The sequence below is a fragment of the Brachyistius frenatus genome, unplaced genomic scaffold (assembly GCF_029030835.1).
Source record: "Brachyistius frenatus isolate BFR_SWC_R1_liver_20210118 unplaced genomic scaffold, ASM2903083v1 Contig_102, whole genome shotgun sequence".
NCBI classification, from domain to species: Eukaryota; Metazoa; Chordata; class Actinopteri; family Embiotocidae; genus Brachyistius; species Brachyistius frenatus.
The window spans coordinates 1,227,050-1,245,310 of NW_027210701.1; the positions used below are offsets into that span (position 1 = coordinate 1,227,050).

The 18,261-nt window shown below is 46.6% G+C and overlaps 1 protein-coding gene across 5 annotated transcripts; it reads left to right on the forward strand.

Annotated features, from left to right (window-relative positions):
- The first annotated feature begins 163 nt into the window (after positions 1 to 163).
- On the forward strand, positions 164 to 17,919 carry grm1b (glutamate receptor, metabotropic 1b). Of its 5 annotated transcripts, XM_069711546.1 has the most exons (11): positions 164 to 493; positions 1,249 to 2,027; positions 3,705 to 3,954; positions 7,724 to 7,959; positions 8,144 to 8,158; positions 8,557 to 8,568; positions 9,891 to 10,137; positions 11,341 to 11,509; positions 12,577 to 12,703; positions 14,381 to 15,308; positions 15,758 to 17,919. In XM_069711546.1, exons 2-11 carry the CDS (start codon positions 1,322 to 1,324, stop codon positions 16,608 to 16,610), a joined length of 3,543 nt encoding a protein of 1,180 aa, XP_069567647.1. In that variant the 5' UTR covers positions 164 to 493; positions 1,249 to 1,321; the 3' UTR covers positions 16,611 to 17,919. The 5 variants fall into 5 exon arrangements, with proteins under 5 accessions (XP_069567647.1, XP_069567646.1, XP_069567650.1 ...); XM_069711545.1 differs by lacking the exon at positions 164 to 493 and having other exon boundaries at positions 1,200 to 2,027; XM_069711549.1 differs by lacking the exon at positions 164 to 493 and having other exon boundaries at positions 1,200 to 2,027; positions 15,793 to 15,999.
- The last annotated feature ends 342 nt before the right edge of the window (positions 17,920 to 18,261 follow it).

The following is an 18,261-nucleotide window of genomic DNA, read 5'->3' on the forward strand; positions in this document are numbered from 1 at the left end:
TAGAGCGTGGTGTGTTTCTCCGGCTGCAGCAGTGAATGAAGTGAATCACATCTGTCAGTGAGAAACACGACGCAGGAGCTTCATTCATGTCAACTTGGAGAGTCTCTTCACACTTTTCATTTGCAGAATAAACAGCGTCCTGCTGCTCGATGATTGAAAGCACTTATCTCGTTTCTTTGAGGTTTTTTTGATCATTTGCATTCCCTCCCACATGCACCTCAATATTTCCCCCCAAAAATCCAAGAGTCTATGCATCCCTTCTGACGTGCGTGAACTGTGGCTTCAAATCAGGGACACTGCAGTGAGTGTGACCCGCTTTCGAGATGCAGTGAGGAAGAGGAGAAGAAGGGGGCATCTGATGATGAGTGCAGAGAGAGAGGGAGGGAGAGCGAGAGTCAGCCCGCCGTGTGTTTTCTCGGCAGAAGAGCTGGAGTCCAGTCTGGCTGCTTCAGAGGAGACACGCACCTACCATGTCCCGCGCTGCCTGCTGCAGGTAGGTGAAGTCATCAGACACACACACACACACACACACACACACACACACACACACACACACACACACACACACACACACACACACACACACACACACACACACACACACACACACACATCTGCTCGAGCGTTCAGCTGGGATGCATGCGAGTGACGATGCTTAATGATGAGCTGCGGTGGACGCTCCAGAGTCAGCTGTGGAGCGATGACTCAGGTGGACCGGGTTGGTTCTGTGTGTGTGTGTGTGTGTGTGTGTGTGTGTGTGTGTGTGTGTGTGTGTGTGTGTGTGTGTGTGTGTGTGTGTGTGTGTGTGTGTGTGTGTGTGAGCTGGTTTGGGAGGTAAAAGTTGAAGAAACACTCGCAGGTTGGATCCTTCTGAGGGAGCTGTCCGTGGTGCTGAAACTTAAAAAGGGTTCACTGTCAGTGAGATGAGATTAGCATCCTGTGAAGCCTGGCGGTTGTTTTTCTGTTCCAACCTGTAGGTGCATTACAAAAAACACTGCTGCATGTTTTTAAATAAAGAAGAGACCTCCCTGCACGTGTCTGTTGTCTTTGAATCGATTGTTTTGTCGGTAAAACGTCAGAGAAAAGCGTCACATTGAACTGATTACTGTACAGGACACAGAGAGGCATCGACCTCTGAGGTGTTTATTCTCCGGTTACATGTGTGTAAAAATAATTAACGCTGCGTGTCTCACCTGCAGGGTGACAACGCCGGATAAGAAACAGCTGAGTTAATTTCCCCCGTTTCAGGAGGATTGATGGACCCAAATGATGGCCAGGTGGACATGATTCTACGTTCAGCATCGGCGGCACCATATCGAATATGATTTACCTGACCGCCATCAGCGTTTTATATCTGCCCGTTTTGCTGTTCGAGGCGTTCGTTCTGTCCAAAGGGAAGTATGAGAGGTCGGTGGTGCCGAGCTCGGCGACCCGCCTGGTGGCCCGGATGGACGGGGATATTATAATCGGAGCCCTCTTCTCCGTCCACCACCAGCCATCGGCCGAGAGGGTGGCGGACAGGAAGTGCGGTGAGGTGCGCGAGCAGTACGGCATCCAGAGAGTGGAGGCCATGTTCCACGCCTTGGACCGGATTAACTCCGACCCGAAGCTGCTGCCCAACATCACGCTGGGCTGTGAGATCAGGGACTCCTGCTGGCACTCCTCGGTGGCTCTGGAGCAGAGCATCGAGTTCATACGAGACTCGCTCATCTCCATCCGGGACGAGACGGAGGGCTCCAGGTGGTGCATCGGAGGAGCGCCGTCCAGCCAGCCACCGCCCACCAAGAAGCCCATCGCCGGGGTCATCGGGCCCGGGTCCAGCTCGGTGGCGATCCAGGTCCAGAACCTGCTGCAGCTGTTCAACATCCCGCAGATCGCCTACTCGGCGACCAGCATCGACCTCAGCGACAAGACGCTGTTCAAGTACTTCCTCCGGGTGGTGCCCTCCGACACGCTGCAGGCCAGAGCACTGCTGGACATCGTCAAGCGCTACAACTGGACGTACGTGTCTGCCGTCCACACCGAAGGTAAGATGTCTCAACCTCGTCTCAATATTACACTGTTTTATAGTTATAGACTCGCTGGAACAGAACGATTCAAACTGAGATCGTCTGACTTTTAGTCCCAAGGTTAAACCAAGCTTCAGAACACTGACATTTCCCATAATGCAACTCAATCACTGTCGCCATGACACCGTCCAGGCCCCGCTTCAAAAGCATCACCTGAGCTTCATGTGTAAAAATCAGTGCAATGCCCCTTTAATGAGTCAACAGTTATGTTAGGTTTTTATGCCTCCATGCTACCGATAGCTACATCCGTCCATCCGTCTGTTTGTCCTGCAATATTTCAGGAACGCCTGGAGTGAATTGGTTCAAACTTGGCAAAAACATTCCTTTGGTGTCAAAGATGATCTGGTAAGATTTTGGTGATCAAAGGTCAAAGGTCAAGGTCACCTCCCATTGGCCCCATGCGTGAAAGCGAGATTTTAGGAACGCATTGAGGGACCTCATTCACATTTGCCACAAACGTTCACTTGGACTCACAGATGACGTGTGTAGATTTTGGTAATCAAAGGTCAAATGTCAAGGTTGATATGGCCTCAGTCCGTCCTTCTGCACCCATTCCATTCTTGTGAACTAATTCTCAGGAACACCTTGACAGAATTTGTTCAAGTTTGGTGCAAACATTCCCTTTGACTCAAGGATGAACTGATAACATTTTGGTGATAAAAGGTCAAAGGTCACTGTGAGTTCACATCTGCTTTCTGTGGTGAATGCGATAGGTCTTCATGGAATCTCTTCAAATTTGGCACAAAGGTTATTGGTCATCCGTGTGTTTTCTTTGTTTTCATACTAAATCTTTGGGTTTGGAGCTGAAGGATGTTTTCAGAAATTGTGATGGACGTCTTATCTGACGTGTCAACAAAACATCAATGGATTGTTTATTTCAGGAAATAAGGGCAATTTAAATCCTTAAAAACCTGAAAATAATCTCCATCAAAAATGTTGTTTTGCATTGTAAAAAAAAAAAAGGTCCAGACTAGCCGGCATCTTAGTGATGGTAACAGAACTGAATGCTGTATTTTAAAAGCATTTTAAAGCATATCAAGATTTATGAATAAAAAATCTGAACAATTGCAGTATGAAGACGAGTTTATCCAGTGGAAAACCTCCCAACTTTGTTACAATGATGAAGATGAGCCTGTTTGCTGCTTCACAGTGATGAAGATGAGCCCGTTTGCTGGTTCACAGTGATGAAGATGAGCCTGTTTGCTACTTCACAGTGATGAAGATGAGCCTGTTTGCTGGTTCAGTGATGAAGATGAGCCCGTTTGCTGCTTCACACTGATGAAGATGAGCCCGTTTGCTCCTTCACACTGATGAAGATAAGCCTGTTTGCTGGTTCAGTGATGAAGATGAGCCCGTTTGCTGGTTCACAGTGATGAAGATGAGCCCGTTTGCTGCTTCACAGTGATGAAGATGAGCCCGTTTGCTGCTTCACAGTGATGAAGATGAGCCCGTTTGCTGCTTCACAGTGACGAAGATGAGCCTGTTTGTTCTGCTCCTGATTCACTATAAAGAAGTAATGAGACACTTAAGAGCTCAAAGAAGAAGACGTGGGCTCAGATTTAAACAGGATGAACTGCTGCATGTTGAACGTATGACAGATGATGACTGACAGGCCCTCTCTTTCCCGTCTCCCAGGTAACTACGGCGAGAGTGGGATGGAGGTGTTCAAAGAGATCGCCTCGCAGGACGGCCTCTGCATTGCCCACTCTGACAAGATCTACAGCAACGCCGGCGAGAAGCAATTCGACCGTCTGCTGAGGAAGCTGCGGGAGCGTCTGCCCAAAGCCCGAGTGGTTGTCTGCTTCTGCGAGGGCATGACGGTGCGCGGGCTGCTGATGGCCATGAGGCGGCTCGGGGTAACCGGAGAGTTCCTCCTAATTGGCAGGTTTGTTAGCGAATGTTTTCCCGCGAGGCCTTCAGGTCTTTCTCTCACCAAACGGATAAAAAGTTTCCAAACAAGAATGGGGAAAATAAGTTTTTAATGGCCACGAAACGAAGTCGACACTTAAAAGACAGCAAAGTTCGAATAAAAAGAAACTCGGACGATAATGGCAGCTAATGTCTCAGCGTCCCATCACGAGGTCCATTTAGAAGACGTTCCCATTCAAACATTAACATTTCATCTGTGTCGAATTAAAGCTGCTTAAAACCGCAGAGTTCCAATTTAGTGGAGCTTTCATTATTTTTTCATCATCAATTCATTATAACTTAAAGTGAAACACTGATGCTATTTGGGCCGCTTTTATTGATGAAGGATAAAGAGGATAAAGGCGGTGAATCAATCTGAACACGAGGTCCAATTAGTAGCTCTTTTTGTAGCTTTCAGTCATGTGACACGATCTTCAGAACCAGGTTCACGTAGCCGCCGCCGTCTCGTATTATACAGACTACAGAGAGCAAGACAGAGGCTGAAACATGCGGCTGCACTCGGGACGGATTGAACACGAAAACTTCATATGGAACTGAAATATTGTTCCTCATCCTTCGGGGGCTGCTGAAGAGACTCTGAGTCGGGCCGGCTCATGAATAATGCATCCCGGCAGCTGAGCTCTCCCGCTCGCTGTCAGATCACAGGCGGGACGGGCTAATGTGGGGCAGCACCTCCAGTTATAAGCCGGGTGGTGAACATCAAAGCTGGTATGAGCTCGGCGTAGCAGACGTCCTGGAGTCCTGGAGCTACGGCGCCCGTGATAGACGTTCATTAACGCGTGAGCTCCTTCACTCTCAGAGGCTGATGAGGAGCAGCCGGGCCGAGCGTCCCGCGGCCATCAACTATATATAGGAAGTAAATAGGGCGGTTTGAAGCCTAAACTTATGCTCACCCTTCCACTCCGATCTGCACCGCAGCTTTAGTCTCAGCGGAAGATAAGGAGGGCGCGCGTGTGTGTGTGTGTGTGTGTGTGTGTGTGTGTGTGTGTGTGTGTGTTTTCTGGGTCAAGGAGACTTCTGAAAAAGGAAAATGTTTTTTAGAGCGATGCAGTGAGCGAACACATGCAGGCCGCTGCGGCCCGAGGAGCCGGTCATCATCATCATCATCATCATCCATCTCTTCTGCTGCATGCGTGGACGACGGAGGCGATGAAAGAAGATTCCTGGTCGTCTGCTGGACAAACGTCGTCCCCATTAAAAATAACTTCACGTGAATTGTTTCCCTGACCTAAATGAAATGACTCGCGGAGGCGTGTTCTCAGGTCCGTGTTCCGAGTGTCCGGTTTGTGCGCGTGTGTTGACGTCAGAGCCGTAGGGTTTTGGCACCGGCATGTGTTGGACTGGTGGGAGTGTGATGCTGAGAAGCAGATGGCCAGGTACCGTCGATGCTTTCGCAACCGGACCGCCGCCGTCGCTCCATTCTTCACATTCCGGCCAAAACGTGCTGCTGGCTTCTTCTCCGGGAACCTTTAATGTGTTCTTTAGAAGTGGAGATATTTCTGTCCCGCGGATGAACCACAATGTGCCGTATTTACAGGCTTTACAGGATGAAGCATGCAGCAGCGGTATTATTCATCCTGGTGTGTGTGTGTGTGTGGGAGGAGGGGGGGGGCAGTATTTGAAGTAAAAGCACATGAGATTCCTTCAGATAGAAATCGAGACAGTCAGAGAAAAATACTCACTGTTCTTTCCACCTGTCCCTCGTTGTACTCCTCTCCATTGTTTTTCAGTCCTCGCCTTCCCTTCTTTCGTCTGAGTTTTTGGCTCCATATTTGTTCTTGTATTTTAGGATCCTGTCTTTCCGCCTCAGCTGCAGCCGCCTCCCTTCATTTTTTCTCCTGATCTTGTGTTTTTGTTTTATGAAAGTCATCCAGCTTCCAGTGTCGTGCGTTCAGGTTCTTTCTGTTGTTCCATTTAATGATTTTTTTTTTATTTTTTTTTAAGTGACATTTGGGCCACACTTTGGAGGCCAGGAAGCCGTAGTTTAATAATTTGCAGCCCTAAACAATGTCTGAACAAAGTATGGCAGAAGTACAAATGACAAATATCTAATTAAATCTCTTCTCGTGAACTTTTTAACATCACCAGGCTGAGATATGGATAAGTTAAAGTGTTTTTTTTTGCCTCCTGATGTTTTTTTGCCGCCAGTTCTTGTGCTCACCCGTTTGCTCATCACATCGTCACGTGGCTTCCTTCCTCCGTGTTCCTCCTCCTTGCATGACGTCCCCACGTGCACACGCGTGTACTGTTCACCCGTTACCTACAGAACATCGTGAATAGAACTCGCAGTTAGTACTTTGTTCCACTCATTATATTTCATAAAAATATATCCCTCCTGCTCATTAAAATTTGGGTTTTATGACCATAAAATATAAATCTGTGATTTGTTTTTATTTTCTTAATTAATTCTTAATTTTATGCCAAATCATCTCTCATATCCTTATTATTTTTTAAATACATGCTCATATAATGGACTTTATGTCCTAGTTTGATGCCACACTGCAGAATGCTGCTTTAAAAATAAAAGAAGGGACTTTTTATCATTGGTTATGATTCAAACTAAACGTTTAGTGTCGTCAGCAGCATCTTTTGCTGCAGGATGTTAAACATAAATCCAATCGGTATAGAAGCAGAAATCTCGCCTCGGTCTGAGTGCGAGTTAAAGCTGGTGTGTCTTTGGAGCAGATTGCACCGCTACAGAAATCATCTGTGAATTCTCACTGGACTTGTGATTGTGTTTGTGGAGGCTTTTTTTCTCTTCCTCTTCTTCTTCTTTCAGCAAGTACAGCGAGTGGCGCCCGGGCCTCAGCAGGGGGCCGACAGGAAGCACAGTCAGGAGACAAAAGGGAGACTTTCTCTGGACTCAGTCTGCGTTTCACAGATCTACGTGTTGTTGTCGTCTGCTAGACGCTGACTTTTATTTTGTTATAAAGTCAACAGGATGCGTTTGATTTGGTTTCAGACAGTAGAGGTTCAGTTTAAAGGTTTCAGATCTGTTTTTGTTAGAAAGAAATAAGTGGCCATCTTGCCAGTTCGGAGCAGTTTGGAGTAGGAAGTGACCATATTTGGACGAGCTGGGGGAGGAGCGAGCGGTGGATCTGACCCATCTGATTGGCCCAACGATAGCTGCAACTGTCAATCAAACAGACACGGCCCCCACACCAAAACAGTCTTTCTGAGGCTTATTTTCTAATTAATGACAGATTATTTTCAGATGGACCTCCAGAAAACTAATAAGAAGGACTGACTTTAGCTAACAACACTGAGATAACACCTGGACACAATTTATTCACTTTGTATTTGATGAGAGAAGTTGAATGGGAGTCTATGGAGCCGGAGGCTTTTTGGAGCCAACCTAGTGGCACTGGGTGGTATTGCAGCTCCGTATTTGCGTCATTTTTCAGACCCGGAAGTACGTCAAATTCTATTTACAGTCTGTGGTTCCTACACATTTAATTTAAGGCCAGCTGGTTTTTTTAAATTTTTTTTTTTATGTTTGTCTCAGAAGATTGATTGAGAAAAGAGATGAATTTAGAGTGTTCTACCTAGCTTTTATGTAATTTAAAAAAATTTAATGAGTCATTTTCAGGCTGATGAGTATTAATATCCCAGTTTGAGCTGTTTGCAACAGGATGTTAATTAACAGGGAAATCTAATATGTTCCAATAAATAAACCTGTATATTGTGTTATGAGCACCGCTGAGCTCCCTGTGCTCCTCCCGCAGTGACGGCTGGGCGGACCGGATGGAGGTGGTGGAGGGCTACGAGCAGGAGGCCGTCGGCGGGCTCACCGTCAAGCTGCAGTCCGAGGAGGTCTCCTCCTTTGACGATTACTTCCTGAAGCTCCAGCTCAGCACCAACACCCGCAACCCCTGGTTCCCCGAGTTCTGGCAGTACCGCTTCCAGTGCCGGCTGCCCGGACACCCGCTGGAGAACCTGAACTACGCCCGGAACTGCTCAGGTAGCCCCGCAGTCTGAGGAGATGTGTTCCGGTTGTACATGTCTTTGTAAAGTGTGCTCGGTGCCTGAAGGCGCCTCAAACTGGAGCACGCGCTTTAATTATGAAAGAACCTGCCGCAGGGTTCGGCTCGGTCCAGTAACACGTTTTCTCATATTGTTCGTTTCCGTGACACGTGGCCTCACAGAGGATGATGATCTAGGTAAATTAAATCAAAGCTCGCGCTCGAAACGATGCTCAATAAGCACGTTTCCCAAATATGATTTTACATCCTGCTCATATTTCTTTTCAAAGTAAAAGTCTTCATATTTACGTTTCTCATTTTCAATTTTTTTTTAACTTATTGATGAACGTAAATATAAAATGATGCATGCTGCAAAAAAATAAATATTTGATGCTATCAGGACACTTCTCAGAGTTTATTATTATTATTTCCTTTGCAGTGTTTTCACATTATTTCCAAGAATCTCTTCTTTATGATGCTTTTTTCTTTAATTTCTTTGAATATTTTGTTTTTAGTTCTTAAATGTAGAGTTATTGTTTGCTGTTCTGTCACTTTTATTGTTTTTATTTTAATTGTTTTTATGTACTTTGGTGTAGAACTCCAAGATGGTGAGTGACTCCTCTGAAATTAAACTTCTTTCTCTCCTCACTGGAAATATACATAGAGGTTGACTGATATTAACGTTTTGCAATTAATCTCAGTCTGTCTCTAATATATGAAGCTATTGGGATGTTTGGTTTAGTGTCACACTGCAGTGGGAGCCCGACATGTGGCTCCTTCCTCTCCAGCCTCGATATAAAACAGCCCAATAACACGTAGTGAGACAATGACTGGCTGACCTGGCTTCAGCTGCATGCAGCCTCAGAAATAGTGAACACATGTTAAGTCCTGCAGCCGACTGATCCCGACATGCAGCAGTAGCTCCTCTGCTTGCATGCTGACATCACACCATCATTGCATCATGAGTGAAGCTCTCGCATCTCACTGAGGGAGGCGTCAGAGCCAAGGAGCTGTTAAAATAGGTCATCAGCAGCAGGTCCCGTCAGAAGCTCACCCAGCTGAATTCACTGTTTGTGTTTTTGTTAGTTTCCCAGCAGCCCTTCTCAACCAACAGCACCTGGTTTAACACAAGAGGCAGCAGACAGGATGAGGCTCACTGAGCAGGGAGATGCTGCGGGGTACAACGGGAGGATGCTGTCTGACAGAGAGTTTAAAGACACCTCCACAGGCTGCATCACATCAGACATCACAGCCAACTGCAGCTCTGACAGGATCAACTATGTTTTATTAAATATGCAAAATGGAAATTTAGGAGAAACACCAAACGTTAGCTGTGTTTGCACGACAATTTCACTCAAATACTATTACAGAGCAGCTTTTTAAGGTAAATATTCTGCGATTGTAGGAGTCAAACTCAGAGTGCAGTTACTTCAGACATAATGATCTTTCCGAGATCAAACATGAACTGAACTGAACAGATTGGATGCATGCAGCTCTCTGCAGCAGCACCAACCTGCTGCCTCTGCTTCTAGCTTGCATTACACTGAACTGATAGGGTGTGTTGGACTTCCTTTCTGCTCCAACACGTCACTTTGTGGTTCTGCTGGAGGCAGACGGGTCTAATTGAACCCTGACTGGTGGATGCAGAACTGAGCTGTCTCGCCATGGTAACGAGGTCTCTTTGAAGCCGCGCTCTGAGGCGTCCATGTCTTCTAACGCAGCGTCCCACTGAGGCAGAGACAGCCTGAACCCAGAGAATAATAAGAGGACTGCGTCAGTGAGCACCCTATCACTCCTCTGTAATCTGTGACACCCTGTAGACTCCTGAATCAGAACACCTCCAACATGCTACTGCTTGCAGTGCTGCAGCGCCCCCTGTAGGACAGACTCTCCGTCTGAGATGCCTCACTATGGTCTCCTCTGTGGGCAGGTTATGAGTCTCTGGAGGACAACTACGTTCAGGACAGCAAGATGGGCTTCGTCATCAACGCCATCTACGCCATGGCCCACGGGCTGCAGGACATGCACTCTCACCTGTGTCCCGGCCACGTGGGCCTGTGTGACGCCATGTTGCCCGTCGACGGGAGCCACCTGCTGGACTTCCTACTCAAGACGTCCTTCACCGGCGTGTCCGGGGAGGACATCTGGTTCGACGAGAATGGAGACTCACCTGGACGGTAAAACTCACATCTCTCATGTTCTCTGTAAAACACTGTGAATGTAAATGATTTCAGCTTGTAGGCGAACACCTACAAGCTTCAACAATGTCGATCAGAAACCAGCAGGAGGTCCAGGAACACACTTAATAAAAAGAGCTGCAGGAAAGATTCTCTCCTGTTTCACATTTAATGAATGCAAATTTAAGACATTTTTCTGATAGAACTCAAAGTTGTTGCCATGACAACAGACGATGCTTTAATTCTGGATGTTGCTGCAAAGACGCTATAGATTGTAAAAGTTGGATTCTTTACACACATGTTCAACCCGACACACAGAAGATCTGAACAATCAGCACAGATAGAAGGTGGACACCCAAGATTAGTGCCACACAGTCGCGCTGTTTATCAAGTCTAAAACAAAGTCCTAAACCAGTCCAGAAACTGTTTAAAACTAAACCAAAACCACATCTGAAACCAGTTTGAAACAAGTCCCAAACAGAGTCCAAAGTCACTCCCGAATAGAGTCCAAAATCAGTCCCAAACCAAGTCCAAAGTCAGTCCCAAACCGAGTCCAAAGTCAGTCCCAAACAGAGTCCGAAGTCAGTCCCAAAGTCAGTCCGAAATCAGTCCCGAAGTCAGTCCCAAACCGAGTCCAAAGTCAGTCCCAAACCGAATCCAAAGTCAGTCCCAAACCGAGTCCAAAGTCAGTCCCAAACAGAGTCCAAAGTCAGTCCCAAAGCGAGTCTAAAGTCAGTCTCAAACAGAGTCCAAAGTTAATCCCAAAGAGTCCAAAGAGAGTCCAAAGTCAGTCCCAAACTGAGTCCAAAGTCAGTCCCAAAGCGAGTCCTAAGTCAGTCCCAAACAGAGTCCAAAGTCAGTCCCAAACAGAGTCCAAAGTCAGTCCCAAAGCGAGTCTAAAGTCAGTCTCAAACAGAGTCCAAAGTTAATCCCAAACAGAGTCCGAAGAGAGTCCAAAGTCAGTCCCAAACCGAGTCCAAAGTCAGTCCCAAAGTCAGTCCCAAACAGAGTCCGAAGTCAGTCCCAAAGCGAGTCCTAAGTCAGTCCCAAAGCGAGTCCTAAGTCAGTCCCAAACAGAGTCCAAAGTCAGTCCCAAACAGAGTCCAAAGTCAGTCCCAAACCAAGTCCCAAATCAGCCCCAAACCAAAATTTTTTTTAAACCCTCTGTCCTGCTGTCATCGTGTCCCTCTGTCCTCCCTTCAGGTATGAGATCATGAACTTTCAGCACGTTGGGCCCGGCGTCTACGACTACATCAACATCGGCTCATGGCACGAAGGCCTCCTCAGCCTGGACGACAACATGATCCAGATGAACCGAAGCGACATGGTGCGGTCGGTATGCAGCGAGCCCTGCTCCAAAGGAGAGATCAAGGTCAGCTGCACGTCCTTCACATGTCCTACTACTCTGGTCCTTATAAAGGGGCCGTTGGTTATTAATGATTAACTTTCATGAAGGCTTTACAAATACGAGTTGTAAACCACTGAGAGGAACAAATCACATTTTCTGGTGTTGCTGCTCTGTGATAACGTAGTTTTAGAAGTTGAAAACATATTAATAAGTGCTAATGACATCAGGTCTGTTGTTAATTAATTAATTATTGTTAATTGGTCATAAATAAAAAGGTTGCACTGTCAAATCTGTAGTTGAAAAACAAGTCGTAAACACAGTTAAGTCGTTGCTGTTTCTAAGGTAACAAGTTTACATCCAATAATCAACAATGGGCAGCCTCTATTCACTTTGAATGAATAAAGTCAACAATATAATGTTTTCAAAGGTTGTTCTGGATTTCTAGGTTGTTCTGTTTCACAATAAAAGCCTTGTAAAGAAATGCAGGGTTTCTGTCTCTTGAGACGCTTTTAACTTGAAAGGATAGAGGAAGTGTTTAATATTACAGTAACATTAACAGGGCAAACGGTGACGGATCAAAAAAAGGTTTTCAGTTGAAGTTGTAAATCAACACCTTTAATGTGACAACTTTGACCATTTTATTTGTTTTTATCAGCTCTTCTTCATGACACTTTTATGAAAAACATGTAAATGAGTTTCCAGCAGATCAAGAGAACGGTGAACATTTTATTTCCTCACTTGGAGAGAAAGCAGCTCCAAACCTGTAGATAAATATTGATAAGACGTAAAATCATCTACAGCAACAAGCTGGAAACCCAGAAGTTGTAATTGATAATACATATATGAACTTTGACCCTTTTACAAATTAACAGGTGTTATTAGTATTTAAATTGATTTATTCTGTTAATATGAATAAATCAAACTTTTATGTTGAAGTAATGTCACATCGTCATGTGTTTGATGGCTGTTTTTATCTTTAGTGCTAAAACCAGTGTTGAAATATTAACGGGGAGCAGTCCTCTCTGTTGTACAGGAACACACGGCGGCTGATATCAGTGCTTCTCCATTTCTCTGCATGTTTCATGAACCAGGTGATCAGGAAGGGAGAGGTGAGCTGCTGCTGGATCTGCACCGCTTGCAAAGACAACGAGTACGTCCAGGACGAGTTCACCTGCAAGGCGTGCGAGTTGGGCTGGTGGCCCGATGAAGAGCTTGAAGGTAGTACTCTTCCTCCTCAGCTGCCTGCGGCACTCTCAGCCGGGTTTCCTTGATATTTGGGGAAATACGATGTCCTTCTTTTCAGAGTTGGACGAGAGCGTCTCCGGCAGCTGGTTAGCTTAGCTTAGCTCAGCGCAGAGGGTGGAACAGGCGGGAAATACAGACGACTCGGGACCCTCAAGGTCGGTTCACAGGGACGAGGCAGAAGTTCAGAGGTCAAAACCAGGAAGACAAACAAGGAGAATTGAGGACAGTAAACCTGGAACGATGAGCAGGAGATGACAACAGAAGCAAGCAGACTAAAAACACGAGAGGTGCACAGGTGGACACCTTCAGGTAATGAAACACGAGGACAGGAAGTCAACTGACCTGAACCAAGAGGACCGAGTGAGTCACCAAATTAAAACAGGAAATTAAAATGTCTTACAATACAAATAAATAAATGAATAATCAAATAACTCCAATAAAATTCACTTAAAAGTTAAATAAAATATTAAAATAGAGTAAACAACTATATAAAAAAAAAATTAAGATTTGAACTAACTACTTCGGTAAAATGTATACATATTTAATTGAAACTGTCGCAACCGTTGTGACAAAACTCCAGAACGTGTCGTCTCTCAGCCAGGACATATTTCATCACCAAATACCGAATATTTTTTCTTCTTTATGAATTAAACTAAGTATTTATAAGATTAATTGGTGTTGGACAGAGTCAGGCTAAGCTAAGCTAATTGGCTGCTGCTTCATATCACAGATAATAAATGGGTCTGAATAAACGTTTGACTTTAGATTTAAGCGCCTCGTCTCATCAGAGCAGAGGTTTTTAGTTTTGAGGTGAAGTGCGGTTGCCACGGCGGCTACAGGCATCCCTTCCTGTTGCGCGATAGATTTTTCCGGCGATAAGAGGAGGTTCTGTGAGGAAAAGTTCCTGCGACTCTTTTCTTCTACCTGCAGCCCCCCCCCCCACACACACACACACACACACACACACACACACACACACACACACACACACACACACACACACATACACCACCGCTCAGATCTGTGTGCTGCTGCTTCACAAACCTGTTCCGTCCTATTTTTCGCCACTTTCCCATGACACCTGAGAGCCATTCATCATCCTCAGCCCTTCATCCGACAGCAGCCCTAATTCACTCTCACCGCTCCTCTGGCCCACTTTCGAAGGGCCTTCTGCGCTCTTCAAAGACGAGACACTTTCTTAATGGGATCATCCTGCGTGTAGCTGCCGCGTCTTTAATGAGAAGAAGAATCTGAACCTGAAATCTGCTGCTGATTTACAGTAAATACGACACTCGGTGCGTCCTTGGCGTGAAGCACAGTCGGTTTTATTTGGATACATAAAAAAAAAAAAACTGCAGTGATGTAGTGTGTCCTGCTGCACTGCCCCCCCTCCATTCCCCTTTCCCCCCTCGGCTGGCTGCGGCCCAGCCTGGCCATGCCAGAGTAGAAAGGGGTTCAGGCCTATTTATAGTTGCGCTATAAACCTACTTTGAGACTTACAGTATTTTCAGATCGAGTTGTAGTGTTTGTAACCCAGAAGAGTTTTTATTTCCTGACTCCAGATGACCCGGATGCTGATGCTGAGATGTTGAAAAGATGAACGAGGAGCTCTCTGTGTGAAGTCACCGTGGTTCTATTCTCCCGTTTCAGGCTGCGAGACGATCCCGCTGCGCTACCTGGAGTGGAGCAACCCGGAGTCCATCATCCAGGTGGTCTTCTCCTGCCTGGGGATCCTGGTGACGTCCTTCGTGGCCTTCATCTTCGTCCTGTACCGCGACACGCCCGTGGTGAAGTCGTCCAGCCGGGAGCTCTGCTACATCATCCTGGCAGGCATCTTCCTGGGCTACCTGTGCCCGTTCACCCTCATCGCCCGCCCCACCGTAGTCTCCTGCTACCTGCAGAGGCTCCTGGTTGGACTCTCCGCCGCCATGTGCTACTCTGCTCTGGTGACCAAAACTAACCGCATCGCCCGCATCCTGGCCGGCAGCAAGAAGAAGATCTGCACCAGGAAGCCTCGCTTCATGAGCGCCTGGGCTCAGGTGGTGATCGCCTCCATCCTCATCAGTGTGCAGCTCACCTTGGAGGTCACCCTCATCATCATGGAGCCGCCCATGCCCATCAAGTCCTACCCCAGCATCAGGGAGGTCTTCCTCATCTGCAACACCAGCAACGTGGGAGTCGTGGCTCCGCTGGGCTACAACGGGCTGCTCATCATGAGCTGCACCTACTACGCCTTCAAGACCCGCAACGTCCCCGCCAACTTCAACGAGGCCAAGTACATCGCCTTCACCATGTACACCACCTGCATCATCTGGCTGGCCTTCGTGCCCATCTACTTCGGCAGCAACTACAAGATCATCACCACGTCCTTCTCCGTGAGCCTCAGTGTCACCGTCGCCCTGGGCTGCATGTTCACGCCTAAGATGTACATCATCATCGCCAAGCCGGAGCGGAACGTGCGCAGCGCCTTCACCACCTCGGACGCCGTGCGCATGCACGTTGGCGACGGCAAGATCGCCTGCCGGAGCAACAGCCTGCTGAACATGTTCAAGAGGAAGAAGAACACGGGGAACGGCAGGTAGGTTCTTTAATTGAGTCTGAGTAGGGCTCCTGAGGCACCGCAGGGATGCTGGTTTTACCGAGTCCCCTCTCGCAGGGAGCCTGATGTCCTCCTGTATTTACCTCAGCACGAACACCTGTTGTACAGCGAGACGATGTAGGTCAGCGCTCAATTCACACAGCCACTGCGACCTCTGATATGTCGGTGGAGTTAAAACGAGCATCTCTGTGTGCTGAGGGACGGTGAGTGAGAGCAGGGTTTCTTCAGGGTTCACCACGTTACATACAAAACATCCCCTCCTGCTATTGAATATATCTAAAAAGCCTCTATGAATTCAAGTTAAAGCCGTTTTAAAACCTGCAGATACCCTGTAACTTTGTTCCTTTTTACATGAAGCAGACTTGCTGTTGTTGTCTCCAGCTGTCCGGGTCCCGGTGAAGTAACAGACATCTTTATTTTGTTCATAGTTCTAATGGAAAGTCTGTGTCATGGTCTGAACCAGGTGCAAGACATCCTCCAAAAGGGGATCACACATGGCACAGACTGTCAGTGCATGTGAAGAGACAGGAAGCAGGTTCCAATCAGATGGCTGTCATCAAACCCTTAACTAACACGTATCACAACACAGCCCTGGAGTTCTCGGACCTCAGCACCAAGACTCTGTACAATGTGGCTGAGGAGGACGAGAGCGACCCCGTCAGATACGACCCCCCCGCCACCCACCCCATGATGGCCCACGGGCAGATGCCGGCCTGTGGGCCGAGGAGAGATGCGGGCGAGGGGGTGGCGCTGTATTCCCCAGAACCCCCGCAGCCTAACAGCATCATCCCCCAACACGTCCTCATGGACCGCCTCCGGGACGAAGTGGCGCTGAGGAAGTTCCACGGCGACGTCCCCCAGCTTGGCGATATGATCAGTGTGCCCGAGCCTGTGAGCGGGGGCAGGCCGGTGTACCACCAGGCCCACCTCATCCAGCAGGACCCGGTCCTGCCCGTGCACCTGGACCCGTTTGACGAGGAGCCCGCTTCGCCCTTCGAGGAGGAGGACGAGGAGATGGAGAACGAGCAGTTTGGCCTTCTTCAGGGCTACATGTACAACAACAGGCGCATCCACGACAACGAGGACTTGGTGGAGGTCAAACTGGCGATGGAGGACTCTCTGGCTCTGATGCCCCCTTCTCCTTTCCGCGATTGCACCGGCACCCCGGTGAGCCCCTTCCCCAACTCACCGGTGTCTGAGTCCATTCTGTGCTCGCCTTCAAATGTGATGTACGCGTCCGTCATCCTCAGAGACTTCAAGCAGAGCTCCTCGACTCTGTGAACCCGAACCCGAACCTTCCAGTCTGTGATAAGAGTCGTTCTGTCATTTTCTCTCTATAACTTTAATAAGATGATTAGAGGAGAGCAGCTTCTTTAATACGGTGGATGCAGTAGTTACAAACATTACTGTGTATTTCTAACATTAGCTTTTAGGATCAATAGATTTTGTTCTTATGAGACAATAACTAAGACTGTCTACTGTACATTTCTGATTTAATGTCTTATATAGAGACTTCTTTGATAAATATAGGGGGAGGTACCGATCAGATCTCTAACGGGGCAACTTTAATGGTGAATATAGTTTCTGTTATGCAACGAATCGCTCGTTAAGAAAACGTGTTTTGTGTCACACATCGTTTGTTAATTCTGTCCTTTATCAAGAAGAGGAAGAGGTTTTATTTGGGAAATGAGAAGATCTATATCACTCTCCTGTCCGTAAGCTAACAGGTAGTATACGCTAGCTTAGCACAGAGACGAGAAGCAGCGAGAGCAGCTGACCGGACGATCTAAACCTCAAACTGTTGCTTTTACACTTGTGGTTTTGGTCTTTATAAAACCATGAACATTTTCATCTACGAGCCCTGAATGTGTTTTTTAAAAGACAAGCCGACTATTTAAGCTAAACTAAGCTAGCTGCAGACTGTAGCTTTATATTTAGCACACAGACATAAGATCGGTCTCTATCTTCTCATGTTAAGTCTAATTAATACCCCGAACTGTTCCTTTCGTCTCGTAGCGCAGATAAAGAAAAAAAACCCGACGTGATCACTTGTTGGTGATAAATAAATATTATGCGTGATTTTTTTTGCTAACAGTGAATGTAGCAGAGGACAAGTTCAAGTGCCACGTTTTCATCTTTCCTTTTGTACATTTCTCTGGTTTCTATGGTCTCGACATGCAAGTGAAACCGGTTTAAAGTTTGTACCTTTTCTAATCAGACATCTGATTTCATTACTGTATTGATTATTGAATAAGATCGATGACATACGTGTGTTTTGTGAATGTACGAAGTGTGTCATATTTTGGTATTCGGATGATATCTATATGCAGTATTAGAGCTCGTTAGCTGTGTGTGTTTCTCTCGTGTGATTGGTCGCGTGCACCGATCAGTTTCCTAAATATTAAGCCTTTAACAGCCTATCAGAGTCGTATAATGTGATAAACCGTTACCATAGTGATATTTAATATGTAATCTATTTGTAGCCTGATGTATACAGTGCAGCATAAACGGAGAGCGATTTGAAACTATCTACTTAACGAGCATTTGAAGAACACTTGTTTGATTGGAGTAAATTAAATATTTTTTATGCTTTTGTCTCCTGTTTTTCATGGTGAAACGTGACTCTGGTTTTGACCCGTTTGAAATCAAAGGTCAAAGGTTCAAGGCTTAGTTTTGGAGGGAAAAAGTGACAAAGCAGCATTTTTTTAATCGCTTGGTTTTTTTTCAGTTTGGACCACTTTTCGGTAGAACGAGGCTGCGTAAATGTGTCCCAGTTTTACAGAGGATTAGGAAACGGAATATTTTAGCTGTCTCTGTGCCTGTCAGCTCGTCGTGAGGAGAGGAGCTGTTTAAAGTTTGATTACCACCCATTATATTAATAAAAGCTTCTGTTGGAGCTGAATTTTCCCCCAAAAAACAACTGAATGGGTCA